Source organism: Haliotis asinina, chromosome 7 (genome assembly GCF_037392515.1).
Source record: "Haliotis asinina isolate JCU_RB_2024 chromosome 7, JCU_Hal_asi_v2, whole genome shotgun sequence".
In the NCBI taxonomy this organism is placed as follows: domain Eukaryota; kingdom Metazoa; phylum Mollusca; class Gastropoda; order Lepetellida; family Haliotidae; genus Haliotis; species Haliotis asinina.
The window spans coordinates 7,401,661-7,424,597 of record NC_090286.1 but is presented as its reverse complement, the minus strand read 5'-3'; the positions used below and the strand labels follow the sequence as shown (position 1 = coordinate 7,424,597).

Here is a 22,937-nt window from a genome sequence, read left to right as displayed (position 1 = left end):
GGAAAAAAAGGAGGACTATTTGGCTAAGAGTTTTCTGTGTGTGAGTGGGGTATCAGTGAGTGAGTGAGTATACTCTTGCACTGCTTTTACCAATATTACAGCGATATCTTGGCAGGAAATGTCAGAATTGGGCTTCACACATGGTACCAATGGGTCTAAGGATTCAAATCCGGAGCTCTTGCTTGAGAAGCAAATGTGTTAACCACTGGACTGCTCTACTGTCCTATCAGTATCTATGTTTGACTGATGAATGGCATCTCAGTGTAAAACTGTGTAAACTGTAAAACTTACTGTCATTGTCTTGTTTCTGGTTACCTGTGTAAATTACAAATCTCCAAGCTATTTTTTAATCATGCAGTTAAATATTAGTGTCTTCACACACAGAGTAAAGCCAAACTGAGATTTTGACGACCTTGACTATACCACCAAGACTTGAAACCCTGATTCCACCCTGACTTGGCCACCTTGAATTGACTGCCTTGACTTGGCCACCTTGATTTGACCGCTCTGGCTTGACTGCCTTCACTAGACCTTCCTGACTTGACCACCCCGACTTGATAGCCTTGACTAGACTACCTGACTTGATCGCCTTAACTTGACTGCCTTCACTAGACCTTCCTGACTTGATAGCCTTGATTTGACCACCCTGACTTGACCCCGTTGACTTCACTTGACTGCCTTCACTTGGCAGCTCTGAAGTTTCTGTACTATATCACTGATCCAAGGGTTAAATGTAATTTGTTGTTAGGTCTTATCTACGTCATGATGTCATGAAACAGTTGGTACTTCAAGTATGGTGCAGTTTTATAGCAGTGCAGCATTAATTGATGGCAACAGGCTGGTTTCCACTTTGATAAATTTATGGGACAAGGGTGGAACCTGGTTGTGTTTGCTACCACTTCACTTTATGTCAGCAAGAGCATGGTGTTGAATCATACCTCAAACTGAGCTTGATCCCAAGCCGGGTGGATCGTTGCTCATATTTTCAGTCTCTGGTTTGCCGTGTCCAGACTGTTTTCAGTCCCCCTAGATACAGTTGCATGGAGCTTGGGATAAGAGTTCATCATCACTGAGATTAGTTATCTGCCACTTTTTAGCAATATTCCATCAATATCGATGCACCTCAGAATGGACTCTACACAGTGTGCTTAGCTGCAAACTGATCATGATATATGCAGATGTCTGTTAGCAATGCATGTGCAAATTAAGAACCACCACAAATGTCCAAGAACTGTTAGATGTCCAATCAGCTTTGCTTTGTGAAGCATAATGGTCCCCAAACACACAAAATACATTTAGTTGGACAGAAAATATGCAGGATAGCTGTTGCCTTTAGGTTGGGTCAATGAAATATGATGGCAGCTGTTACAGTTTTTTTTGCTAGCCATCCTGACGAATGTTGGTTTTTTCTTGTTTTGTAAGCAGATTTTTGTCCTTGAAAAGGCTATAAAAGAAAATCACCAAAGTTATATTCCTTATAAATATCAAAAGCATTTAACTTTTGACAATTTATGCAATGTTTAAGGAGCAAAAAACAATAAAGAAAATATGTTCTTATAAGTTCATATTTTTGGCCAATCAGAACCGTGAAGGTCCGGGGTAGAATAGACATTCATCAACCCATGCTTGCCATAAGAGGCAACTATACTTGTCGTAAGAGACGACTAATGGGATCAGGTGGTCAGGCTCGCTGACTTGGTTGACACGTCATCAGTTCTCAAGTGCGCAGATCGTTGCTCATGTTGAGCACTGGATTGTCTGGTCTAGACTCTATTACAGTCGAACCCCATTGTCTCGAACTCGGTTGAGACGAATTCTCGGATGTGTCGAACTGACATCTCGGTCCCTGCCGATTTCCTTATATTTATCCTTATTTTTACCCTGATGTGTCGAACTAGATGTGTCGAATTCCCGGTTGTGTCGAACTCATTTTAGGGTCCCCAAAGGCTCTAACAAGTACAAATTTACCCTTTTGTCTCGAACTGTCAAAGCTGGTTGTTGCAACTGAAAACTTCAGTCGCGCAAACGGAAGTCATCCTCATAAACGTGCTACCTAAATATCAAAAGTAACGATTAACGGACTCAACAATCAAGTGACATGTTTAACTATGCATCTATACACACATTGTCAGCACACTTACCAACTGAAATTTATTCAAACAATTAACCATAATTAAGTTGTTACCAGTGACATGTTGATCACGGACCGACAGGATATCTCTAAACAAACAATGGCGCATGTTGTTGTCATGTGACAGTCTATGTTAGCGGTCATGTGATTTCCTTGAAAATACAAAATGAGAAGTGAGGAAAACGGAGTTGGATTATCTAAATTGATGTTTTGTTTTGGGTTTAGTATTTAAGGTGTAGGATCATTTTTTTAACCAGTACGGTTAGTAACATGGCAGAGCAATTCAGCGAAGGACGATGTGTTAAGCACCGGGGTCGTGTTGGTTTTTGGTCTTTTCAGTGCTGACGGATGTGTCGAACACTCGGATAAGTCGAACTTTCCCCTTGGACCCGACGAGTTCGACACAACGGGGTTTGACTGTATTTACAAACCACTGCCATATAGCTGGAATATTGCTGAGTGCTGCGTAAAACTCATCCACTCACGCACTCATTTTGGCCAATAAAAACATTTGGATTTTATTTTTTGAGTGGGAAAAATGAATGTTAATTTTTTGTCTTAGTCTTGAAAACATACGTGTGGCAGATCCGTAAACAAGAAATGTAATTCTTCTGGCGAATATGTTGCTTTGACTAGTCTTAGTAATAAAAACAAGAAATATATTCCTTCCCTCTTGTCACCAAATTGTCTCACTTCACAAGCTGCGCGATCAGATTACATAACCATTGTGCTCTGGTTGACTTCCCTTCCTTGATGCTTGTATTTTGTGTCAGTTGGTATTCCTGTACCCAGATATTCATGGGACATGGGAGGAGAACCAGGGATTTTTTGTTGATGTCAGTGCGTATGAACATGTGAAGGCTTGTCCTTGACCTTTGCAACAAAAGAGCTACTGCCTTGACTTAGCGTTCATCTGGGAGTTGTACTTCCTTTCCTGTCAGCTTACATTATTGATATTTGCTGTGCAGAGTTGTTTCCCTTTGCTGTGATAGAATATTATGTTCATGGATGCAAATTAGTATCTGAGGGCATCCTGCACCTCATGTTTCTTTCCATCACTTTTGTCAGCACCCCTGCATAGCTGCTGATATGATATGTTGATAATCTGCCTTGTGACATTTTGTGAGTTCAGTTTGATGCCACTTGGAACAGTATTCTAAGGAGCATCGGCCCAGTGTTGAAGGAAAGTCAGAACTGATGTGTGACTAAGAAATTTACAATTTGGTGAAACCCATCTCTGGTACTGACAGAAACCTACATTTTCAAGGAAACTAGAAGTGTTTAAAACTCCCCAAATTCCATGCCAGACAGTTGGACTGGTAGCTTAAACAATTAAATTAGAAATTGTAAAATCTTATATTAGAAAGCATTCGTATTTGCCTCTTCTATTAAAGAAACTTGATTTTAAAAGTGGACATCAGTATTACCTTTCTTTTGACCCTGTGCATTATCTGTTTCCTGGGCATTCTGGATGTTGGAGACTGTTAAATGAAGCATACTAGTTTATGGATAACAAGTTCTTGTTTTTGTAACATTTTATTTAGCTTAAGAACGGCGAAAATCTTCATCGAAACGTCACTCTATGCAAGAAACAAGTTAGCCCTAAAGTCTTATGTTTTATCACTGTGCTTTAAGTAATTGCTTTAAGCATTCTGAATAACCAGACAGGAGTCATTTAGCTCCTTGGAACAAGACCCAGAGGTCACCATGTGGCATATCATCTTGAAACTAGCCAAGTGTTACATAATTCTCTTGCATTTCCAGTTATCTCCCTTTACATACTAGTTATCTCCCCAGGGGATGAATCTTTATCAGATGGTTACACCATATGTTGTATTCATGGTCGGTTATTGTCCAACTTGTCTCTAGATATTACAACTGACTGCTCAAGTATTGATCAGTTTAGCCTGAAGGTATTATACCAGTACATATCATTGCCTCATTGTATACACAATTACTTCACACATGTGTGGTCAGTGATGTCAACTGTCTTCTGCAGGCACCTGTCTCTATTACCACATACTGACAGGAGTAGAATACTAGACTTCACCTGCCATTATTAAAGAAACAGGATATGTAACTTTTGTAAGCAAATTTATTAAAGAATACTTACTTTTATGAAAAAAAAAATACTCTAAAGAGTGAAATATACGCATGGAAACAAATAAGGGAACATATGAAAGTGCAAGTGTTCCTTTATTCATTTCCAAAGCTTCTCACACAGTGCAATGCATACCTTGTGAAAAAACCTGGGGGAAAAAAATAACCCTTGCACTTTTCATGTGTTCCCTTATTTATGACCATGAGTATATTTCAGATACCTAACAAAAACTGGTTCTATTATCTAATTCTCAGTTAAGAACGCTGGATTCACGCTCCACCCATGAAGATTTGGATTTGAAAGCAAACATGCACATTGCTTAGATTGATATTGACCCAATTATTCACAGAACACTGCCGCCACTTTGTTGGAATGTTGTTGAGTGCCGTGTTAAACAAAGAAGCAAGTGAAAAACACTCTGCACTGAGCAGTTATGTTCAAAATCCATTAATACAGAATTCTGTTGTTTCATTTCTGTTTGAACTTAACTCTACTTTTTTTTTTTTGTGTTTCAGATTTTATTCTGCACATTAAATACACACAAGATAGATATGACTAAGTTATTAGGAGGGCAAATAGGTCTAGACGACTTCATATTTGCCCACATAAAAGGTCGGCCAAAGGAGATGGATGTCACGAAATCTGAGGATGCCCTGGGACTGACTATTACAGATAACGGTGCTGGTTATGCCTTCATTAAAAGAATCAAGGAGGGGAGCATCATGGATCGTGTACCACTGATAGCTGTAGGAGATCATATCGAGAAGCTTGATGGCAAAAGTCTTGTGGGCTGCCGACATTACGAAGTCGCAAAGATGCTCAAGGAGATCCCGAAGGGAACAACGTTCACGCTGAGGGTGGTACAGCCTGAGATGTCAGGATTCTGTAAGTAGCTGTTACATGATGCAGAATAGCTTCTCCTTTTGAATAGGATAATCACATGTAATACGTCTGTAACCCTCACATTTTCTTCAGTGTCAGTGAAACTATACAATGCTAAAAAAACACAGATGAAACTGCATATTTGTGACTTTTGAATGGGTGCAGTATCTCTAGATATAGAACAGTGAACTTGGAATTAATTTCTCCCCTGCGTAGGTTCCACAGTTTGCTGTGGCTTCTGTCCCTTGAGTATACCAGAATCTTATATCAGGGTTTGAATCCTTGTTTGTGTATCTAAATTGGTCAGCATCTTTCAATGCTGTTTGGTGCCATCAATTCACACGTTTTTCCTAACACAACCTTCATTGCCATAATAAAGACAACACACTCGCTCAGTCTATCAACTACTTTAGATTTTGCTTTTTGGACATGAAGCTTTTTACAGGGGTGTTGTCAAAGTACCTAGTGTAATGGGTTATAATATTGTCCTTCTGTAACCAATGCTTGTCCTAAGAAACGACCAGTGGGATCTGGTGGTCAGGCTAGTTGACTTGGTTGATACATGTCATCAGTTCTCATATTGTTGATCACTGGCTAGTCTGTTCCAGACTCAATTATTTACAGACCACCGCCATATAGCTGGAGTATTGCAGAGTGCGGCCTAAAACTAAACTCACTGACTCGAGTAAAAGCGTACTGTGGCTTGTCACCAAACTATGGCCTTCACCTTGTTTATGTAGAGAGATTAATATCCAATCCCACTATCGATTATCGGAGGACTTTTTGTGAATAATTATTGATTATAATTGAAATAGTTACATTTTTAATGTAGTCACCAATTGTAAGGTTTTTTTCCCTAGTTTTTTTTCTAATTAATGTTAATGTAAGTATTCTGTTTATATACACAACAAATATTTATCAGTATATCTAATTATGTCCACAAAAAATGTAAAATTTATTGATTAACAGGTTACAGTAATATTTACTGTAATGATGATTACGAAACTATGAATACAGTGCATTTGCTGTAGGCTGTTAAGCACATGTTTGTCCGTGAATATTTTTAATGCTTTGTCTGTTATGCTAAAACTACAACATTCTGATTAATTAAAAAAAATGTTTTTTGCAATCGATAAGTATTTTTTATCCTTCTTCCAATCAATTATGAATTATTTTCGTTCATCGGAACTTTGCGATAATTCACAACTGTTTCGTAGGAATCAGCATCAGTAATTCAGCACCCATTCCGTTATGAGAAATCAGATATTCTTTTATTTCTTTTTGAAGGAGTCCACTTTCTGATTGTATCATTCCTCAAAATGTCATTTAAATCACTAATATCGAAGTGTCTGCACTTGCTGTCTATGATTTATAATGTTTTCTAAGTTCCACAGTGCTCCTTTTTTTGGCTGCGACCTAATTATGGAGCATTCCATTGCTAACTGTCAAATTTGTTTGCTTTCTTTTCCATCTTGCTCTTTGGTTCAGCCAATCTGGGTAAATACAGTCAGTGGTGTCTGTCAAGTTGCTGGTGACTTTCAGCTTCTCGTTGTACTGTCTACACTCTGTATCTGTGTCGTTCAGTACAGTGCACATCTAGTAAAAACTTTCAAAGCAAATATATCATGTTCCTTCTCTCGTCTTGATACTGTAAAACTTGAAATTATTGTGAATATGTGAGTGGTTTGGTTTAAGAATTTATACTTTGCACTTACGGATCAAAATTAATTGTAGATGGCCATTTCCGGTGATGAACAAACTTTGTGTATGAAAATCTTGTAAATTTCATTTGTTCAGGGGTAACTTGGCATCAGTATCGAGTTGCATTTTTGGTTTTTGGTGAGATTTACATTTAATGATTATTGAATTAATTTCAAAATTTACAGTTAATTGTTCATATGACGTGGGATATTAAAAGTTGAAACAAAAGTGTGTCAAGGATTTATGCAGGAATTGTCCAGACGGTATTCCCCACAACACATTTCAAAGAGGCGTTAAACTTGACACCATTCATGCATGACACCATCTGTGCAAAAGAATTCTGAAACATTAGCTGGAAAACTATTCAATACTTCATCAAACTTGGCGCAGGCATAGCTCTGGATTGGGAATTGTCTGATCAGGTGTGACAGTTTACATGGGAAAATTTTATTTATTTATGACAGCTATTTACCTTTGATGGATATCGATGACTTTGACTTCTTGCTGTTGTCGTTCTTGAAGTTTTTCTTGCATTGTAATGGTGATAACACAATGGAAATTTGAAATGCCCTAGACAGATTATGTTGGTGGCAATGAGCCAGTGTGATTGGATATCCAGCCATGTAATGAACTACTGGCAAAGAATGGTATGTTGGACGGGTGCAGAGAATATGTTTACAAGAAGGAGGAGGTGTGTGGCAATGAGCAAAGCTATGTGGTGTGTGAAAGGGAGAGCAGATGTTGGCAAGCGCATGTTCAATGGATGATGATGAAATTGATTCTGTGCATAGCTGCATATGCCTTGCTTGTAAGACTGTCATGTCATTACACTTTCATCACAGACAACCTGAAACCTCCACGCTCACAGCAGCAAGTGCCAATGGGAGAGACGCCTGTATACTAATATACTTCAGTCATGTCTGTGCTCAGCTAATCCTTGTTTGCCCGTCATCATGGTCTTTTATTGATTCTCAGCTCATATAAACATGTTCAAAATGATAAAACATAACTGTAGCCATTTTTCTAAAGGAAGATGAAAACATAGGTTTTGTTGATACACAGGAAAATATTGGATTTGTGATAAAAATGTATTGACATTTTTAAGTATGAAATTTATCTTCTAGTGTTGTAAAGAAATTTTTTAACACAATCAGGCAGTTATTCCTGCATGAGATGCTTCACATGATTGTGTGGTTGTTGTTAATTACTTTTTCCTCCACCACCACTACCACCACCACCATCATCATCATCATCATGAGAATCGGTAATTCATTTTCGTCGACCCGTGAAGGTCCCGGGGTAGAATAGGCCTTCAGCAACCCATGCTTGCCATAAAAGGTGACTATGCTTGTCGTAAGAGGCGACTAACAGGATCGGGTGGTCAGGCTCGCTGACTTGGTTGACACATGTCATCGGTTCCCCATTGCGCAGATCGATGCTCATGTTGTTGATCACTGGATTGTCTGGTCCAGACTCGATTATTTACAGACCGTCGCCATATAGCTGGAATATTGCTAAGTGCGACGTAAAACTAAACTCACTCACTCACTCACTCATTTTCGTCAACAATCCATATCATTTTTACAGATTTAAACAGCTACTCTGACTAGATTATTTAATGACCCTCCCCTAATATATATCCTACCAATATAAAATAAGAACATAATTGACCTAGCGCACTTAATCTCTTTTGAAAAATAAGATTAAATTGTCAGGGATGTTGAAGGTTGATTTCATAATGACACCTTTCTATGTCCAGCTACAAAATTCCAAAATTCCTTGGAAGAGAGATGTCCTGTGTCAGACTCAAGTGTCTATTAAAAGTAAGGAAGAACAATTTCTCACATGGATCAATGTCGTGTTAATATGTTCCAGAGTGTTCTGAGAAACATCAAATGATCTCTTTTATTTACATTGACAAATACAACCAGTTCCAACAATCCAAAGTAATTATTTTGTTCAGGCCTAGCTAGCCTATAGTGCAGGTCATCAAAGTCCCTTACTCATCTCGCCATAGCCATGCTACATTGTAAGACTATCGGTATCTCGGTGGTGTGGGATTGGCAGGAGAGTAGCATCTGAAGCTACCACATTGCTGCATGGGAACTAACCTTCCTTGACGGCAAGGTACGTCCAGAGATGACACACCTGCCAATGTGTTTCCATGGCAACTCAGGTGATGGAAAGGTTCCCTGTATTGGTACAAGATAACAAACTGATCTGATGACCTCTGTGTTATGTAGATACAAAGGTTTATCATTTGTAACTGAGGTGAATGTGTCGACAAAATATGTGTTCAATTTGTGCAAGGTAAACAGGTTTAGACATGAAGTAATGGATGGAGGATATTGAATGGCTCCTCAGTATGCTGTCTTATGGCTGCATGTATTGTCATGAAGGATGATGGATGACTTTCTAAACTGTATCATGAGCCAGTGATGTTGAAAATATGGACGTGACAATGCTTGATGTAGATCGGGATCAATGCTGTATGATCTTGGGTTATACTGAGCAAGATATTACACATATGGAAATGAGAAGGGAAGATAATTGCACATCAATATTAACAGCTAGGTAGGAGACTTTATTGATTTCTGTCGGTTCCCGTGCATCACACATGCAACATGCCCTTTGTCAGTCAGGATTTCAAATGAATAGGGATCAGTTGGGGTTTTAAAGAGGTGTTACCCCGTTGATAGTAGCATACTGTCAGCTGCTTTCATCTCCACAAAAAGAAAAGAATTTGTTGAGACAAGGAGAGTATTGTTTATTGAAGAAAATCTCATCATGTAAGCTTCTCCTATTGAATGATTTATCAAGGAAGGTGGTAAGAGTGTTGATTGGGTCATTCTTTTGGAACATTTTTTTGTAAATCAGATCTCAGATTAAATTAGATTATACCATGTATGATAACCCTGGATGAAGATTTGAGGACAGAGTGTGTGTAAAGTCATACTGCATCACGGCTTCTTTACTACTGTACAAAGCAGACCAAACTGTGATATTTATACCCTAGGAACAAGCTTCATTGACCTTTCCTCAGTGTATTCATAACTGCAATGTTATCTTTTTTGTAGATGTTTTACACACCCTGATGTTTCTGAGGTGTGTGGAATCTTCAGCTAGAGGGAGTAGCATCTGAGGTATTTTTGTGTCCTGCTTGGGTTTCAAATTCGGTTGGTTAAGAAATGAAGACAAATTGCTGCAGAAAGCTGACAGCTGATTATCATTCTTTTGATTTGGTGAGGAAACCTCCTGTTGATTTGTCCTGAGATATTAAGGTGGAGATTTATCATGTGGAATAATGGTGAGAATGGTGTGATTTTTTTCTATTTTATATCCATGTGGCAATGTTATAATTTTTTGTACACGAGGCGAAAATATAATCCCAGTATTTTTCTGGAGCTCATGGATTGACCTTATGAAGGCTCATAGTGTGACATGCCAGCGTTGTTTGAAGCAGGGCTTTCAGACCCAATGTCAACTGACGTTGGTGTCACCCACCCTAACAACAGAGTTGTCGAGATCGTGAAGGATGGCTCGTAACTGTTTGTTACAATACCTGGAGAATAATCATGGCAAGCTCATCATTAGATTAGCATCTCCTTGCAGTTGACAGTAGTTGATGGTTGTTAGGCTCTTAATGGACAGATCTATACGTAGCATGACTGGATCTCATTTGTCTGCTGAAATCAATGTTACTCTGGACAATGTTTGGTTTCTGCCACGTGGTCTAGGGATGGATAATGTCAGAGAATTTTCATATTGCAAGGAGATTAATAACCACATTTGAAGACTTTTTTTCCAACAAAAAATACTTCTCATGATCAAGTTATAGCTTGATTTATAAACCAAACACCAACAAAATCACTATGCTTGATTAAGCTTTAATAGAAACTTTTAATCTTGACAAAATGAAAATGGAAATAATATTTAGCATGGATGAAGTGAGGAAAAGAAACGTTTAACACCAACACAGTTTGAAACTAATTTCTCCACAAAAGGCCCTGAAGTTTTAGACAGTAACTTGACTTGGTCAAGGCATATCTTAGGCCAGTGGTCATTAGTGAGTAAATATCTAAAACATTCAGATCCAAAACGTTGCAAAACGCTTGAACAAAACTTAAGAACACAACTTGAGACCAACCTTATTTGTGTTCTGAAAAACTGAAATATCCAAAGATTTCCGAGAGTTATGAAATGCAAAATACTGTCTTTTCGACTAGCGTATTGCAATATGTATTGTTTTCATGTAGATACAAGTAAACCAGTTATATTGTGCAGCCTTAATCTGGTCTGACGTGAAGGTTTTTTTTATTGATGCCTAGAATTCAGAAAGTTTGCCTTTAAACTCAGAAGTCTTGCTTTTTGAATTGGGAAATAGGGAAAACTGATTTGGAAATCATGGTTTTAGTTTTTTGGGTCTTACTTTGAATTTCGAAGTCTTGCCTGAGAAAGGCCTTGTGACTTTGTGAAGTCACACCAAAGGCACATGTTCAGTGTCCGACATGGGTACAATGTGTCAAGCCCATGGTAAGTCCCCACCCTGATCTAGCTGGAATATTGTTTTAAGCAGCATTAAGCTAAACGTACTAACTTACTCTTGAGTGGTCTTAAACATATAAGTAAATGAATATATATAAGATGGGGTCATCAATCATGAAGTGCATTGGAATTTCTCTCTGGAAACTCTTGTCGTCTTAAGTGTTGCTAACAGAATCGAATGTTTGTGATTGCTGACATGGTTGATGCCATTGTGTACCTGTTGCATAGATTGTTATTCATGATGTTGATCACTGTATTGTCTGATCCCAACACAGTGATCGAGCCGCAGTTAGTAAAGCTGGATTATTGCTCAGGGCAAAAACAGACAGGCATATCTCTCAATTTTCTTGTAACCAATTACATTCATTTGTCATTTTGTAAGTCATGACAAGTGTATAAGCAATACATGAATATTCCCTAGTCATCGCGTCAATTGAATAAGTTTAAGAAGGTCAGGTCTAAAGAAAGTCAATGTCTACATACCAAGGAAGTGAAAGGCAATGAATGATAAATTGTTTGTGACCTAGATGGCCCAAGAGAACATTCCCCATGCTGACTGAAATGTGCAACAGAATCTTCTTACCTATTGTGATCCTGAAACAAACATAAGGCAGGTGTACAAATGGGTAACAAGGTCCTGTGAGGTCGGCTGTGACTCACACAAACCTGTTGCATTGTATGCGTGTTACTGTTTTGGTATGGTGGTATAACGTGTATGGTGTAAGACATGAGTGCGTGACTGGCCCGGCGCCCAAACAACACTTCCATGGAACTCGCTGAGTCAACATGCGTCACTGATCCTCATGATTGTCCCAAATTATGTCGCCCATCTCCGTCTGGTGTGTTTGTCCTTACAATCCTGTTTTTCCTTATCTGTGTTAAGGTGGGGGAGGGGGGGGGCATTGTGTTCGGGGTACTTGGAGATAACCTGACATTCTTCCAGAATGGACAACTTGAGTACCTGTGTGTGATATGAGCTGATGTTTCAGTGGTTGCCTAGGAATCATTAGTTACCCAATCACCTGATTCCTCAAGTGAGTTTCATTCATGTTAAAGGTATCCTGAGGAGTTTAAGGTTGTAGATATTCAGGTGAGGTTAGGGTATATACTTTCTGGGTTGTATCATCTGTCCCTGGAGTAGTAGCTATCTGCTTGTGTGATTGTACAAAGGTGTCTCCTGCTGTCAACCACCACTTTGTGTAAATTGTCAAATCTTGATACTTCATAATCAGTCTTGGCTTTTGAAAATATTGCATGTTTGTTTTCTCCCTTTGAATATATATTATTATTGTGTTGTGTTCTGGCTGACTAAGCATTGAAGAGTAAACATGACTTTTCCATGCTAAAGGGACAATGAAACTAACACTTTTCAGGATGTATTCATTGACAAGACAGTTTCAGTTTCAAGTGACTTAATCTTTCAATTCTAATTATTCATGATGACAGAGTCAACAGACATAATTTTAAACATTTTAAATGTTATGTTCAATTTCAAACAGAATTTAAAATTTTATTGTGCTGTCACTTTTTTACCCATATATTTTCAAATTACACCCAAAACACAGTATAATATAATCGTTGTGGATTGTACAGGCTCAGAATATTCATCATTGACAATGTATAAAGGCTATAGTCGGCTGGCAAATAATTCCCACAGCAGTAGTGTGAGGGTAGAGATTGCCCCAGCTTTTGTTGACAGAGAAGTAGAGGTGTATTTAAGCCCAGTGTTTACATCTGTGGTGAGTCTACACAGGAATTAATGTACACAGTCACTGAAGCAGGGCAAGCTATTCTACTATTTCGGGGCTACTGAGGCTGGGCTATTCTAGTTGACATGTTTGTCGTGTGGAAAGGAGCTGTTTTCTGTTGAACAAGGGTAAAGAAAACAAGATTGTTAATTGAAGAATGCCAAAGATGTTTTTTTAGTCTGAGTGAATGGGGTTATTTTTTCATTGGGAGTTGTATTATACATTGCAATCGTATGTCTGATTTAGTTACAAATATAAAAAAAAATGGGATATAAAATTGAAAGTTTTGGGAGGTCCTATTTATGAGAACTGCTTTGGGTGCAAAAATGTTCATCAGTGTGTTGGTCACACCCAAAACACAATTTTTGAAGAAATCGGACTTCTTGTAAAGATCCTGAAGTAGATTTGGAGAATGTATGTGGATCTTGCCTAGACAATAACTTTAATAACACTGCTGGAAGTGATGACAGTACTTTTTATTTAATCCTTTACAGTTTCACTTAACATCCAATTCTTAGTCAACACAGAGTTACTTCCCTTGGTCATGCCATGCTCCACTTTCAAAACCAACATTCAGCCCAATTATCTTAAATGCTTGAATAAATGTCACATTTGTATGAACAGCTTGAACAAATTCTGATTCACTGAAAGAAATTAGTACCTATCTTGAATGACTGCCTGGTCAAATGTTCTTTCAAAAAAAGATGTCATTATTCTTCCTTAAAGTTATAATGATTCCAAGATAAGATCAAGAAGGGACATTTAAATAGTATTGAAAAAACGTGTTGACACTTCACTGCCAAACATAAATTCTGCAACTGATAAAGGTGATTTCCAAATAAATGCCACGATCATTGGAATGTGAAAGTTAAACCCAGACTGTGAGTTATGCCAGCAGTTACAAAGAATAAATCTGCACTTATCCAGAGCTCCAATTAAATGCATCCTTATGAAGAATACTGAAGCAATTTCATAAATTCAGACTGTCATAAATCTGTACAATTTGGATTGTATAGTTCTGAATTGTTACTTTATGTATTGTTTCAAAACCGTTACCTGTTGGAATGGTGTGGTAGCCTAGTGGTTAAAGTGTTTGCCTGTCTCACCTAAAACCATACTCACTCACTCGTCAACTGTATTACTTTACAGGTACATTTTTTAGCTAATTAATCATGTAACACATTAAATAACTAACTCTTATTTTTTATGTTGGAAATTGGCGCTACATTGATGCGTTAATTAGATGCTGTAACGTTTCTGTTATGAGTTTTTCATGTGGCAAGGGTACACACTTTTAGCATTGCACTGACAGACAATTCACCTGATCAGCAGATCAATCAAATTTAGTTGAAAAAATGCACACTTCCTTATGTATAGTCCCCAGTAGGCTTGTCCCAAGAGAACTGGTACTTGTAATACCAGTGAAGAATGCCTATTATCAATGCCAATTGTGAATGATAATTTATGATTTAAAGTGCTGACAATGTGTGGAGGTGTGGTTTCGTTCTTCTTTCCTCCAAGATTAAGCTGAACACAAGGCAGAAATCAACGTCTGTTCAAAATGGTATCAAACCCCTCTTACTCTCATTAATGTGGAGCTTGTAATCAGTGTCACTCTTTAAAACATTCAAAGGCTGAGCCAGAGCAGCTGGCATACTTCCAGGTCATGTTTAATGGTCAGACTGTCTGAAAGAGCATTCTGGATGTTTAATGTTACTGTCGGTGTGAACCCTTTTTGACTGGTTTGGTTGGTTTCCTGACCAACATGAGATTTTTATCACCAAAGAAATTGCTTATATGTACAAAATATAGATTCTTAAGAAAAACTCCCTATCAATTTGAGTATCGTTTTTCTGTCATATTTCATTAATTGGTTGATTTTTTTGTTTTATTGATTTGTAGAAAAACAGCCAATGACAAACATGCTTATAACACACTGATGTATTTCAAGAACTGTATTTTTTATCTGAGCCACTTGCTGAAATATGTATAACAGACGAATCACTTAGTGTAAGTTGTTGGAGCTATAGTTGAATTTGTTCGGGTATTTTGAACATACACTAAATTATGTATATGTTAAACACACAACAAACTGAAACCAGTGACGATTCCAGTTCGAATTTGTGTTCAGTAACCTGTGCTTGTCGTAAGAGGTTATTAACAGACACTAGTGTTCAGGCTCGCTGACTTGGTTGACATAAGTCATTGTATTCTAATTATGTAGATCAATGTTCATGTCCTTCATCACTGGATTGTCTAGTCCAGACCAAATTTACAGACTGCTGCAATATAGCTGGAATATTGCTAAGTGCAACATAAAACTAAAGTCACTCCCTCACTGCTAAAACAACAGCAGGTATTTACAGACTGAAGCCTGATAGCTGGAATATTGCTGAGTGAGGCATTGAACAACAGTCAATCAAAACATAAACTGGGGTTATGTTTTTTCTGACTTTTTGTTGTATATGTGTCAACATGCATACGGTTTTGACTACAATTACAACAAACTAATGTCAGTGGCCCCTTTTCTGTCGTTTTGTGTACTCTGAAAATTAAGGAAACACCCCAGGAAAACATACAAGGCTACATACAGCACTTGGATGCCCTGATTGTACTGATACATGAAATGACTGTATGCAACATTGTATACATGAAATACTTCTCTCCTTTCAGCCCATGTAGCTGCTTCATCAGGAGGCAAGAAGAAGGCCGATTTTGGCTCAGGGAAGCAGACTCTGAGACTCCGCGCCAATGGGCCTGCTACTGTGGAGGAGGTAAGTCAAGCATTTGACTCCAAGACCGATAAGAATGAAGTACGGATGCGCCGTAGATGACCTTGTGTTAGGCAAATCATGATTTAGATATGTTTTTTTTTGTTTTTTCAATTTCCACCACTAACATGTGCCTGTCATGTCACAAAATGTTGAGTTGTATCTCATCTTTTTCTCAATTGTCCTGAAAGTCATGTCAAGTGATATATTTGACTGCTTGAAGATACATCATTCCAAATTGGGAAAAAAATTAATTTCTTTTTTCAGTACAAATATCTTTCTGTCATGAGGATGTTGGGAAGAATCAGGCTGTTTGCATTTTTAAGGATTTGAGAAAATATTCCTGAACCAATGCAATTTGAACAGAGCAGTTTTTTATCAACAGCTTTCATCTAAATTGATTCTGAAATGCAAAACATAAAGAATAAGGATAAATTGTGATGTTTGTTCCACTTTATGACGATGCTGTTTCAGGATGATGATGTTAGTAGCATTGCGGTGGACAAGATCAACAATCTGCTAGAGTCGTACATGGGCATCAACGACACTGATCTTTGTGAGTATTTCTGCAGGGCCCATGTGACACATTACACAAACTAAACAGTATTTTCTGCTACCACACACCAAGATGCACAGGCAGTCGTGATTGCAACAGGGTTTTAAGGCATCAAGACATTCCAGCATTGTAAGACACCAGCAGGATACTCCATGAAGCACAAAGATCAGAGTGAACAAGATAGTGATTCCCAGTTGTCAGATTTAAAATGTCACCTTGCAAACATCTGCGGAGGCCTATATTATTTCTATACTATGATTACATACACGGCATCACATTCATTCCAACATCACGTCATGCCAACATCACATCCATGCCCACATCATATCCACATCACATCCACATTGCATCCATGCCCACATCTCATCCATTGGCCACATTACATCCACATCACATTCACTCCCACATCAAATCCATGCCCACACCACGTCAATGCAACCACATCGCACCCACGGCCACATCTCATACATGCCCACATCGCATCCATGTCCACATTGCATGCATGCCAACATCCCATCCACATCCCATCCATGCTAATATCACTTCCATGCCAACATCACATCCAGATCACATCCATGCCAACATCACATCCATGCACACATCACATCCATGCCCGCATCATCCATGCTACTTTGATAATGTTCAACCCAACCTGCTCTATCTATTCTTGTAGGTTGATGGGGTGGCCCAATGTTTAAAGCATCAGCTCGTTACCCCAAAGGCCAAAGTTTGATTCCCCTCCATGGGTGTTTTCCGAGCCTATTTCTGGTATCCTGTAAAGTCATATTGCTGGAATATTGCTAAAGGTGGAATGAAACATTACTCTCATGCAGGCTTTATTTGTAGTCAAAGGTTTGATGCACCTTTTGTGGAAGTCTCCTGCTTGAAACAGTTCATAAAATAGAGATGCTGATCAATACCTTTCCCCGTTTCAGCTCAGAGCATATGGGATATGGGCAAAACTTGCGACAACCCCAGCACCTTCGCCATGAACATAGACGAATCAGAGTTTAAAGAGTTCGGATTTACTGATGATTTCATCTTCGACATGTGGGGAGCTATATCAGATGCTAAGCAAGGACGTCTGAAAGCAGCGGCAAAAGAATTTAATGAACAGTTTTAAACCCCCACCCACCACAGAGCGCATTAGGATTACAATGCTCTTTTATATCTAGCATTTGACAGACCTGTTGTGACACAGCTGTCGGGCAACAATATATTCTTTGCGTCCACAAAGGCGTTGTCAGTCGCATTCATATGACTATACAATATATTGAGGATATGTTAGCATATTAGGGTTATCCATCATTTGTCGCACTTACAGTCCCAAACACAATGATTAACCCTGGTTACTGAAAATCGGAAATGTGTTACATCTGAAACATGTCCCATGATGTTGCCATACACATCTGTAATGTGATGAGTATCGTGATAGCTTTGATAAATTCCAAATTTCAATTTTTAAAAAATATATTTAGCAGAAAATTCTCATAAATTATTGTATGAAATAAGAGAAAACATAATTTTTCCATCTTTTTAAGTGCTTCCACAGTTTTCAACGTGGAAAAAACCCAGTGTGGTTTCTGAACATGAATTATGCCCAAAATATGAAAATACATCCAAGGGAGGTAACTGAAACAACCTCTTCAAGAAGCATTCACTTTGGAATCACATCAACATTTTAGAAGTACTTGAAAGTGATTAATTAGTAAAACTGACACATGAGATCACCAGTTACCATCATTAGATCATTATATCCTTGAAAGAAAAGACTCTCACTGGTAAAACATACTGCCCACCCTTGTGATTAACATCATGTATATTTTCTATGAAAGCCCAGTAGGTAAGAAGTGCACAAGTTAAATGTGCATATATTTATGTGACCTGTACGGTGCCTGTATGATATTCCCTACCAGCTTCATTTCTAACATAATAACTGCACCGCGAGACCTGAGGCAGACTTACCTTGACACAACGCAGCCAATTTGACCTGCCAAGGAGGATAACCCTTCCTGGCTATTTATTGCAAAGTGTACATAATCTGTATGAGCCTATGCTTGTAAGTTAAAGTATTCTATACGATGTCTGCCCCTGGTTTGCTAATGTTAGACATAATGGGGAGGTTGTTTTTTGTATTGTAATTCAAGACGCAGTTTAGTAGAATGGAGTACCACAAGCGGCAAATGAGAATTTATCTGCTGCAGGTTCAAGCTTGACCACTCATATGCTTGCAGGATTAAATGGTTCATTCTGATTGTCTTTCAAAATCGCGGAAAGTATCACATTCTTTCATGGAGTTCGTTGGTCTGTTGTGGACAGGTCACATGACCCAATTTTTTCTCTTTGATTCTGAAATATTGGGTTATGCACCTTGACAAGATGGCAGCTAGCACTCTTTCCAGAGTTCTATCCCCTTGCCATGCAGGATGCTGTGCTGTTTTTTCAACTCCCTGTTACCATGACAACCATGAAACTAAAGTTGCTGATAAGACATTTTTTACAATATTCCCTCAGACTGCAGTGAGTGTGTAATCATGGTTCTGACAGGACCTCAATGAGACAGCCTTTCAGACTAGCTGGAGAGTATTGTATATAGACATCCGATCACCACCGTCGACATACGGTTTGCTATGCCTAGCATTGTTTGTGTAAATATGGTCTCCTGCGCTAGCTGCACCATACAGATCACAACCCAAGTGCACTTTGAGTCATGCTCACTGAACCAATAAACTACACTTGTTGACTATTTATTTGATTTTAAAAATCCTGTTGTGTATTTTCATACAGTGTTATATTCATATAGTTACATTTCAAATTCTTTTACATCTTTTAAGGCAATGATAGTGATGCAATTATAAATTTGTACCTGCCTTACAATGGCATTTTCAAGAAATGTCATTTCAAATCATGTGTTAAAATCATGTAATTCCTGCCAGTATGAGTTGTTTCCATTTCCACATTCAGTTATTCTGTTTCCAGCACCTGTAGGTCAATTCCATATGATAGTGCCAGTTAATAAATAATGGTCACTAAATATGGTCCAAGATCCAGGCACCATCATAACTTGAATACTGTTCTGCCAAAGTTAGGAGCCAATGTACACAATAAATGTCGAGTCATCGAAATATCTTATCACACCATTATGTAATCCTTGTGATATATACTTCATGTTTGTTTAACCACTTGCACTTTCTGAGGTAACAGTTGCCATGGAACTGGTCAAGGGAGCAGGTTTCACTTTCGTCAGTGGTCCATGGTAACAAATAGTCTCTTTAAAATAATACCCTGATTCACATTGCTGATACGGGTTCATATATACTATGTTCCTCCTTTGACCTTGAACTCTGAATGATACTGGAGAAGTTGCTGTATTTTGCCAACAAATCCTTGAGAGGCATTTTCTTAGGCTTGTGCATTTTCAGCTTGTGTTGGCAGGGATCTTTTTATGTCTTCATGTACATTGCTTCATTATCAGGCAGTGGTAATGTCTGTTCAAGACTTTATAAACAGTTGACATTCCATTACATAAGGTCTTGTTAACAAAGCTTGTCAGTAGTCCTGATTTTGTTGCTTCTATCTTTGAGTCCTAGCCATGAAATTGTGCCTGCATCTACATCACTCAAGCTCATCCTCCACATCGTCCACACTTCGCAAGTGTTGAGTAAACCCTACCTAGAACAATAATTCAAAATAAGTTCCACCCATCACTGAATGCATAGCTGATTCCTTTCCAAAGGTGTACTCAAGAAAAGTAACATTGGCATCATCCACGAAGTGATCATAATGCTGTGACATGTAATTTTGAGTCAAAATTAAGAGTGTCCATACCCATAGCCATGGCTTTATGATTGCTTTGTGGCATGGACAACTGGCTAGCTGTTCACCTAACATTCGTAGCCCCATAAACTTCTTAACCCCATTCTTAACCCATTGGCTAAGATCTTAACACATAGGTTAAGAACTCTTTGGGCTACAAACGTTTCGAGAAAAAGGGCCCTGATCGAAATCATTCATCTCACTGAGAAACTCATCATGTTTGACCATATAAAACTTGAATTTTGCTCGCCAATGTTTTATAGACCACAAAGAGGTACCTGTATCAGCCATTGTGTTCTCCTGATGGCCTTTCCTGAGTTTCCACAATGTGTCTGTCTCTGCACCAAGCCACATGTTGATAACAGCATAATTTCTAAATCTGTCTATTCCTCTAGGTTCTGTATATAATTACTGTGTATTGCATCTAGGGGACTGGAATGTGTTTTAGTTCGTGTTTAATGTTTCCAGTAAATATAAAGGTTAAATATATAGTAATTCTGTCACAACTTCTGCAATTGTCACATTCTACAAAACCAGTTGTCTCACAATTTTTATTTTTTTGATTTTTGCTTTCTATGGAATTGGTATTTGCCTTGTGCTTGTGGGTATGAATTCAAAACATTTGACAGTACTCCAAGAGTGAATACCATTTGTTCACCTCATAATTGAGAGAAGAGTTTATCATGAAATTTTTCAAAATGTGTCATTTTATATGTTTCACATCCAGTGTTATAACAAATTAGAAATCTTGCGCATTGTTATATTTATGTTTATGAATTGTGTGTATATTTTACTGATGGTATGTTTCACAAATGTTAACTGTGGAAGATGTTTCCCAATATATATTGTGTGTAATGTTTATCTAATAAAAAGACAAATATATCCACAGGACTTCATTTAAAATAAGGAAAGCATGGAATCCCAGATATGAAAAGTTCAGTTTCCCATCAGAACTGAGGATAATAAATGCTATACAAATACTCAGTGAAATATTATATTTTGTGTCAATGTCACCACCCAGAAACTGACACAAACTATTACAGTGTAAGAAAAGGAATAATGTTGAGTTTTTCATTTTAAATAAGAACAAAAATACATTTATACGACATCAAAGGTCTTGTCAGCCAGTATTAGTGGAATGGCATCCACGACAAGGGCAAGTAACTCTAATTTTAGTTTCATTGGTTTGGCTGAACGTTTCTCATAAAATAAATTTGATTCTTGAAAACGGAGAAACAATAGATTATCATGCATATATTCCTTGTCATGAGTAACAAAACAAAGATAAGTAGGTTCAAGCAATTTTCAAAACCTTTGTAACCCAAAAAATTCTTAAGCCCATTCTTAGCTCATTGGAACAAAGTTAATAATTCTTAGGGCTACGAAACGTTCGTAGCCCCTAAGAATTCTTAACTTTGATCGTGGCCAATGTGTTAAGAATGGGCTTAAGAAGTTCGTAGTGCTACGAACGTTTCGAGCATAGCTAGCCTGGTAAATATTTTTGTATCAGCCAGCACTGAGGTGTACTCTTCAGACGAAGCAGTCATACAATCCCTAACAGATTACATTCTGGTGCTTTGAACTGCGAATCCTCCTGCCTGGATGCTTGAGTGTGAAGAAAGTTCTCTCTCAGTGTTTTGTACTTTGATACAAAATGCTGAACCTTGCCTGGACCAAATGTCATATAAAATTTTGAAATATGAATTAAATGGGATATGATTGATCTAAAGAATTGTTAAGGGTTGGCCATTTTATGTACAGGTGCTTAAGTTTCTTAAAACCAATGCTCTATGTTAGTTTGTTTAAACCATTATTTATTTCAGGTCAAAGGAATCTTATTTTAAGACTAGATTTGCTGTTAGTCAATAGAGTTACTTAGAGAGGACTGGTCTGATGTGACCATTTGTTCTGAACAAAAATTGGGATCAAGGAACATTATTTGGCATGTCTTTGTGTAATCACTACGAGGGAAAATGTTCCTGAATTTCACATGATCCCTTGGCTCAGTATTGGTAAATATTTTGTCGTTATTTTTTAACAAGAAGTTAGTAATTTCTTTGATTTTATAGGATCCAGAGCTGTTGAGGAAGTAGTTATGTGTCAAACTGACTGTTATGTGACAAGTGGTGATGTAAGGTCACAGATATATTTTTATTATCTGGTAGATGTTAGAGAGTGATTTATTTTGTTTTCAGCTGTTGGTAAATACTGTAATGTTAAGCATCTGTTGAAGTTTGTCTCGTTAACTGGGAAAGTCACTGACTGTAGTCCAGAAAAGCATGCCTTATTGAACATTTGATATGTCTGTTAGGAAAACCAAAGTAGATTGTATATGTATATTGTGTGATTTGACAATATGCTTGGTCTGTTCTCCATGTTGGACAATAAAGTTTTCATCACACATTTACAATTTTGCTATTTTCAGTTTTTATGCCCCTCAGTTTGACTGAAAGTTGAGTGCGTTTTTGTTAAGGTGGATTGTTTGTGCTGTCCATGAGTGCCTGATGTAACCTGGTGAAGGTGCTGGCTCTGTGAAACACAGGATGTTTTTCCAAAACTGCCCCATGAAGCTGAAACTGGGGGCCTGGTAAAACTGAAACTGTTGGCCTGCTGAAATTGGGAGCCTGGTGAAGCTGAAACTGGGGGCCTTGTAAAACAAACCGTGGGCCAGCTGAAACTGGGAGTC

The 22,937-nt window shown here is 38.0% G+C and overlaps 1 protein-coding gene across 1 annotated transcript in view; it reads left to right on the top strand.

Annotated features, from left to right (window-relative positions):
• The window catches only part of LOC137292231 (PDZ domain-containing protein GIPC1-like), a 39,542-nt gene extending 16,881 nt beyond the window's left edge, over nt 1–22,661 (top strand). The window contains exons 2-5 of the mRNA XM_067823811.1: nt 4,748–5,117; nt 15,782–15,882; nt 16,354–16,435; nt 17,371–22,661. Coding sequence (XP_067679912.1) covers nt 4,748–5,117; nt 15,782–15,882; nt 16,354–16,435; nt 17,371–17,558 — 741 coding nt within the window. The 3' untranslated portion in view covers nt 17,559–22,661. The remainder of the gene's footprint in view (nt 1–4,747; nt 5,118–15,781; nt 15,883–16,353; nt 16,436–17,370) is intronic.
• Nucleotides 22,662–22,937: the final 276 nt, after the last annotated feature.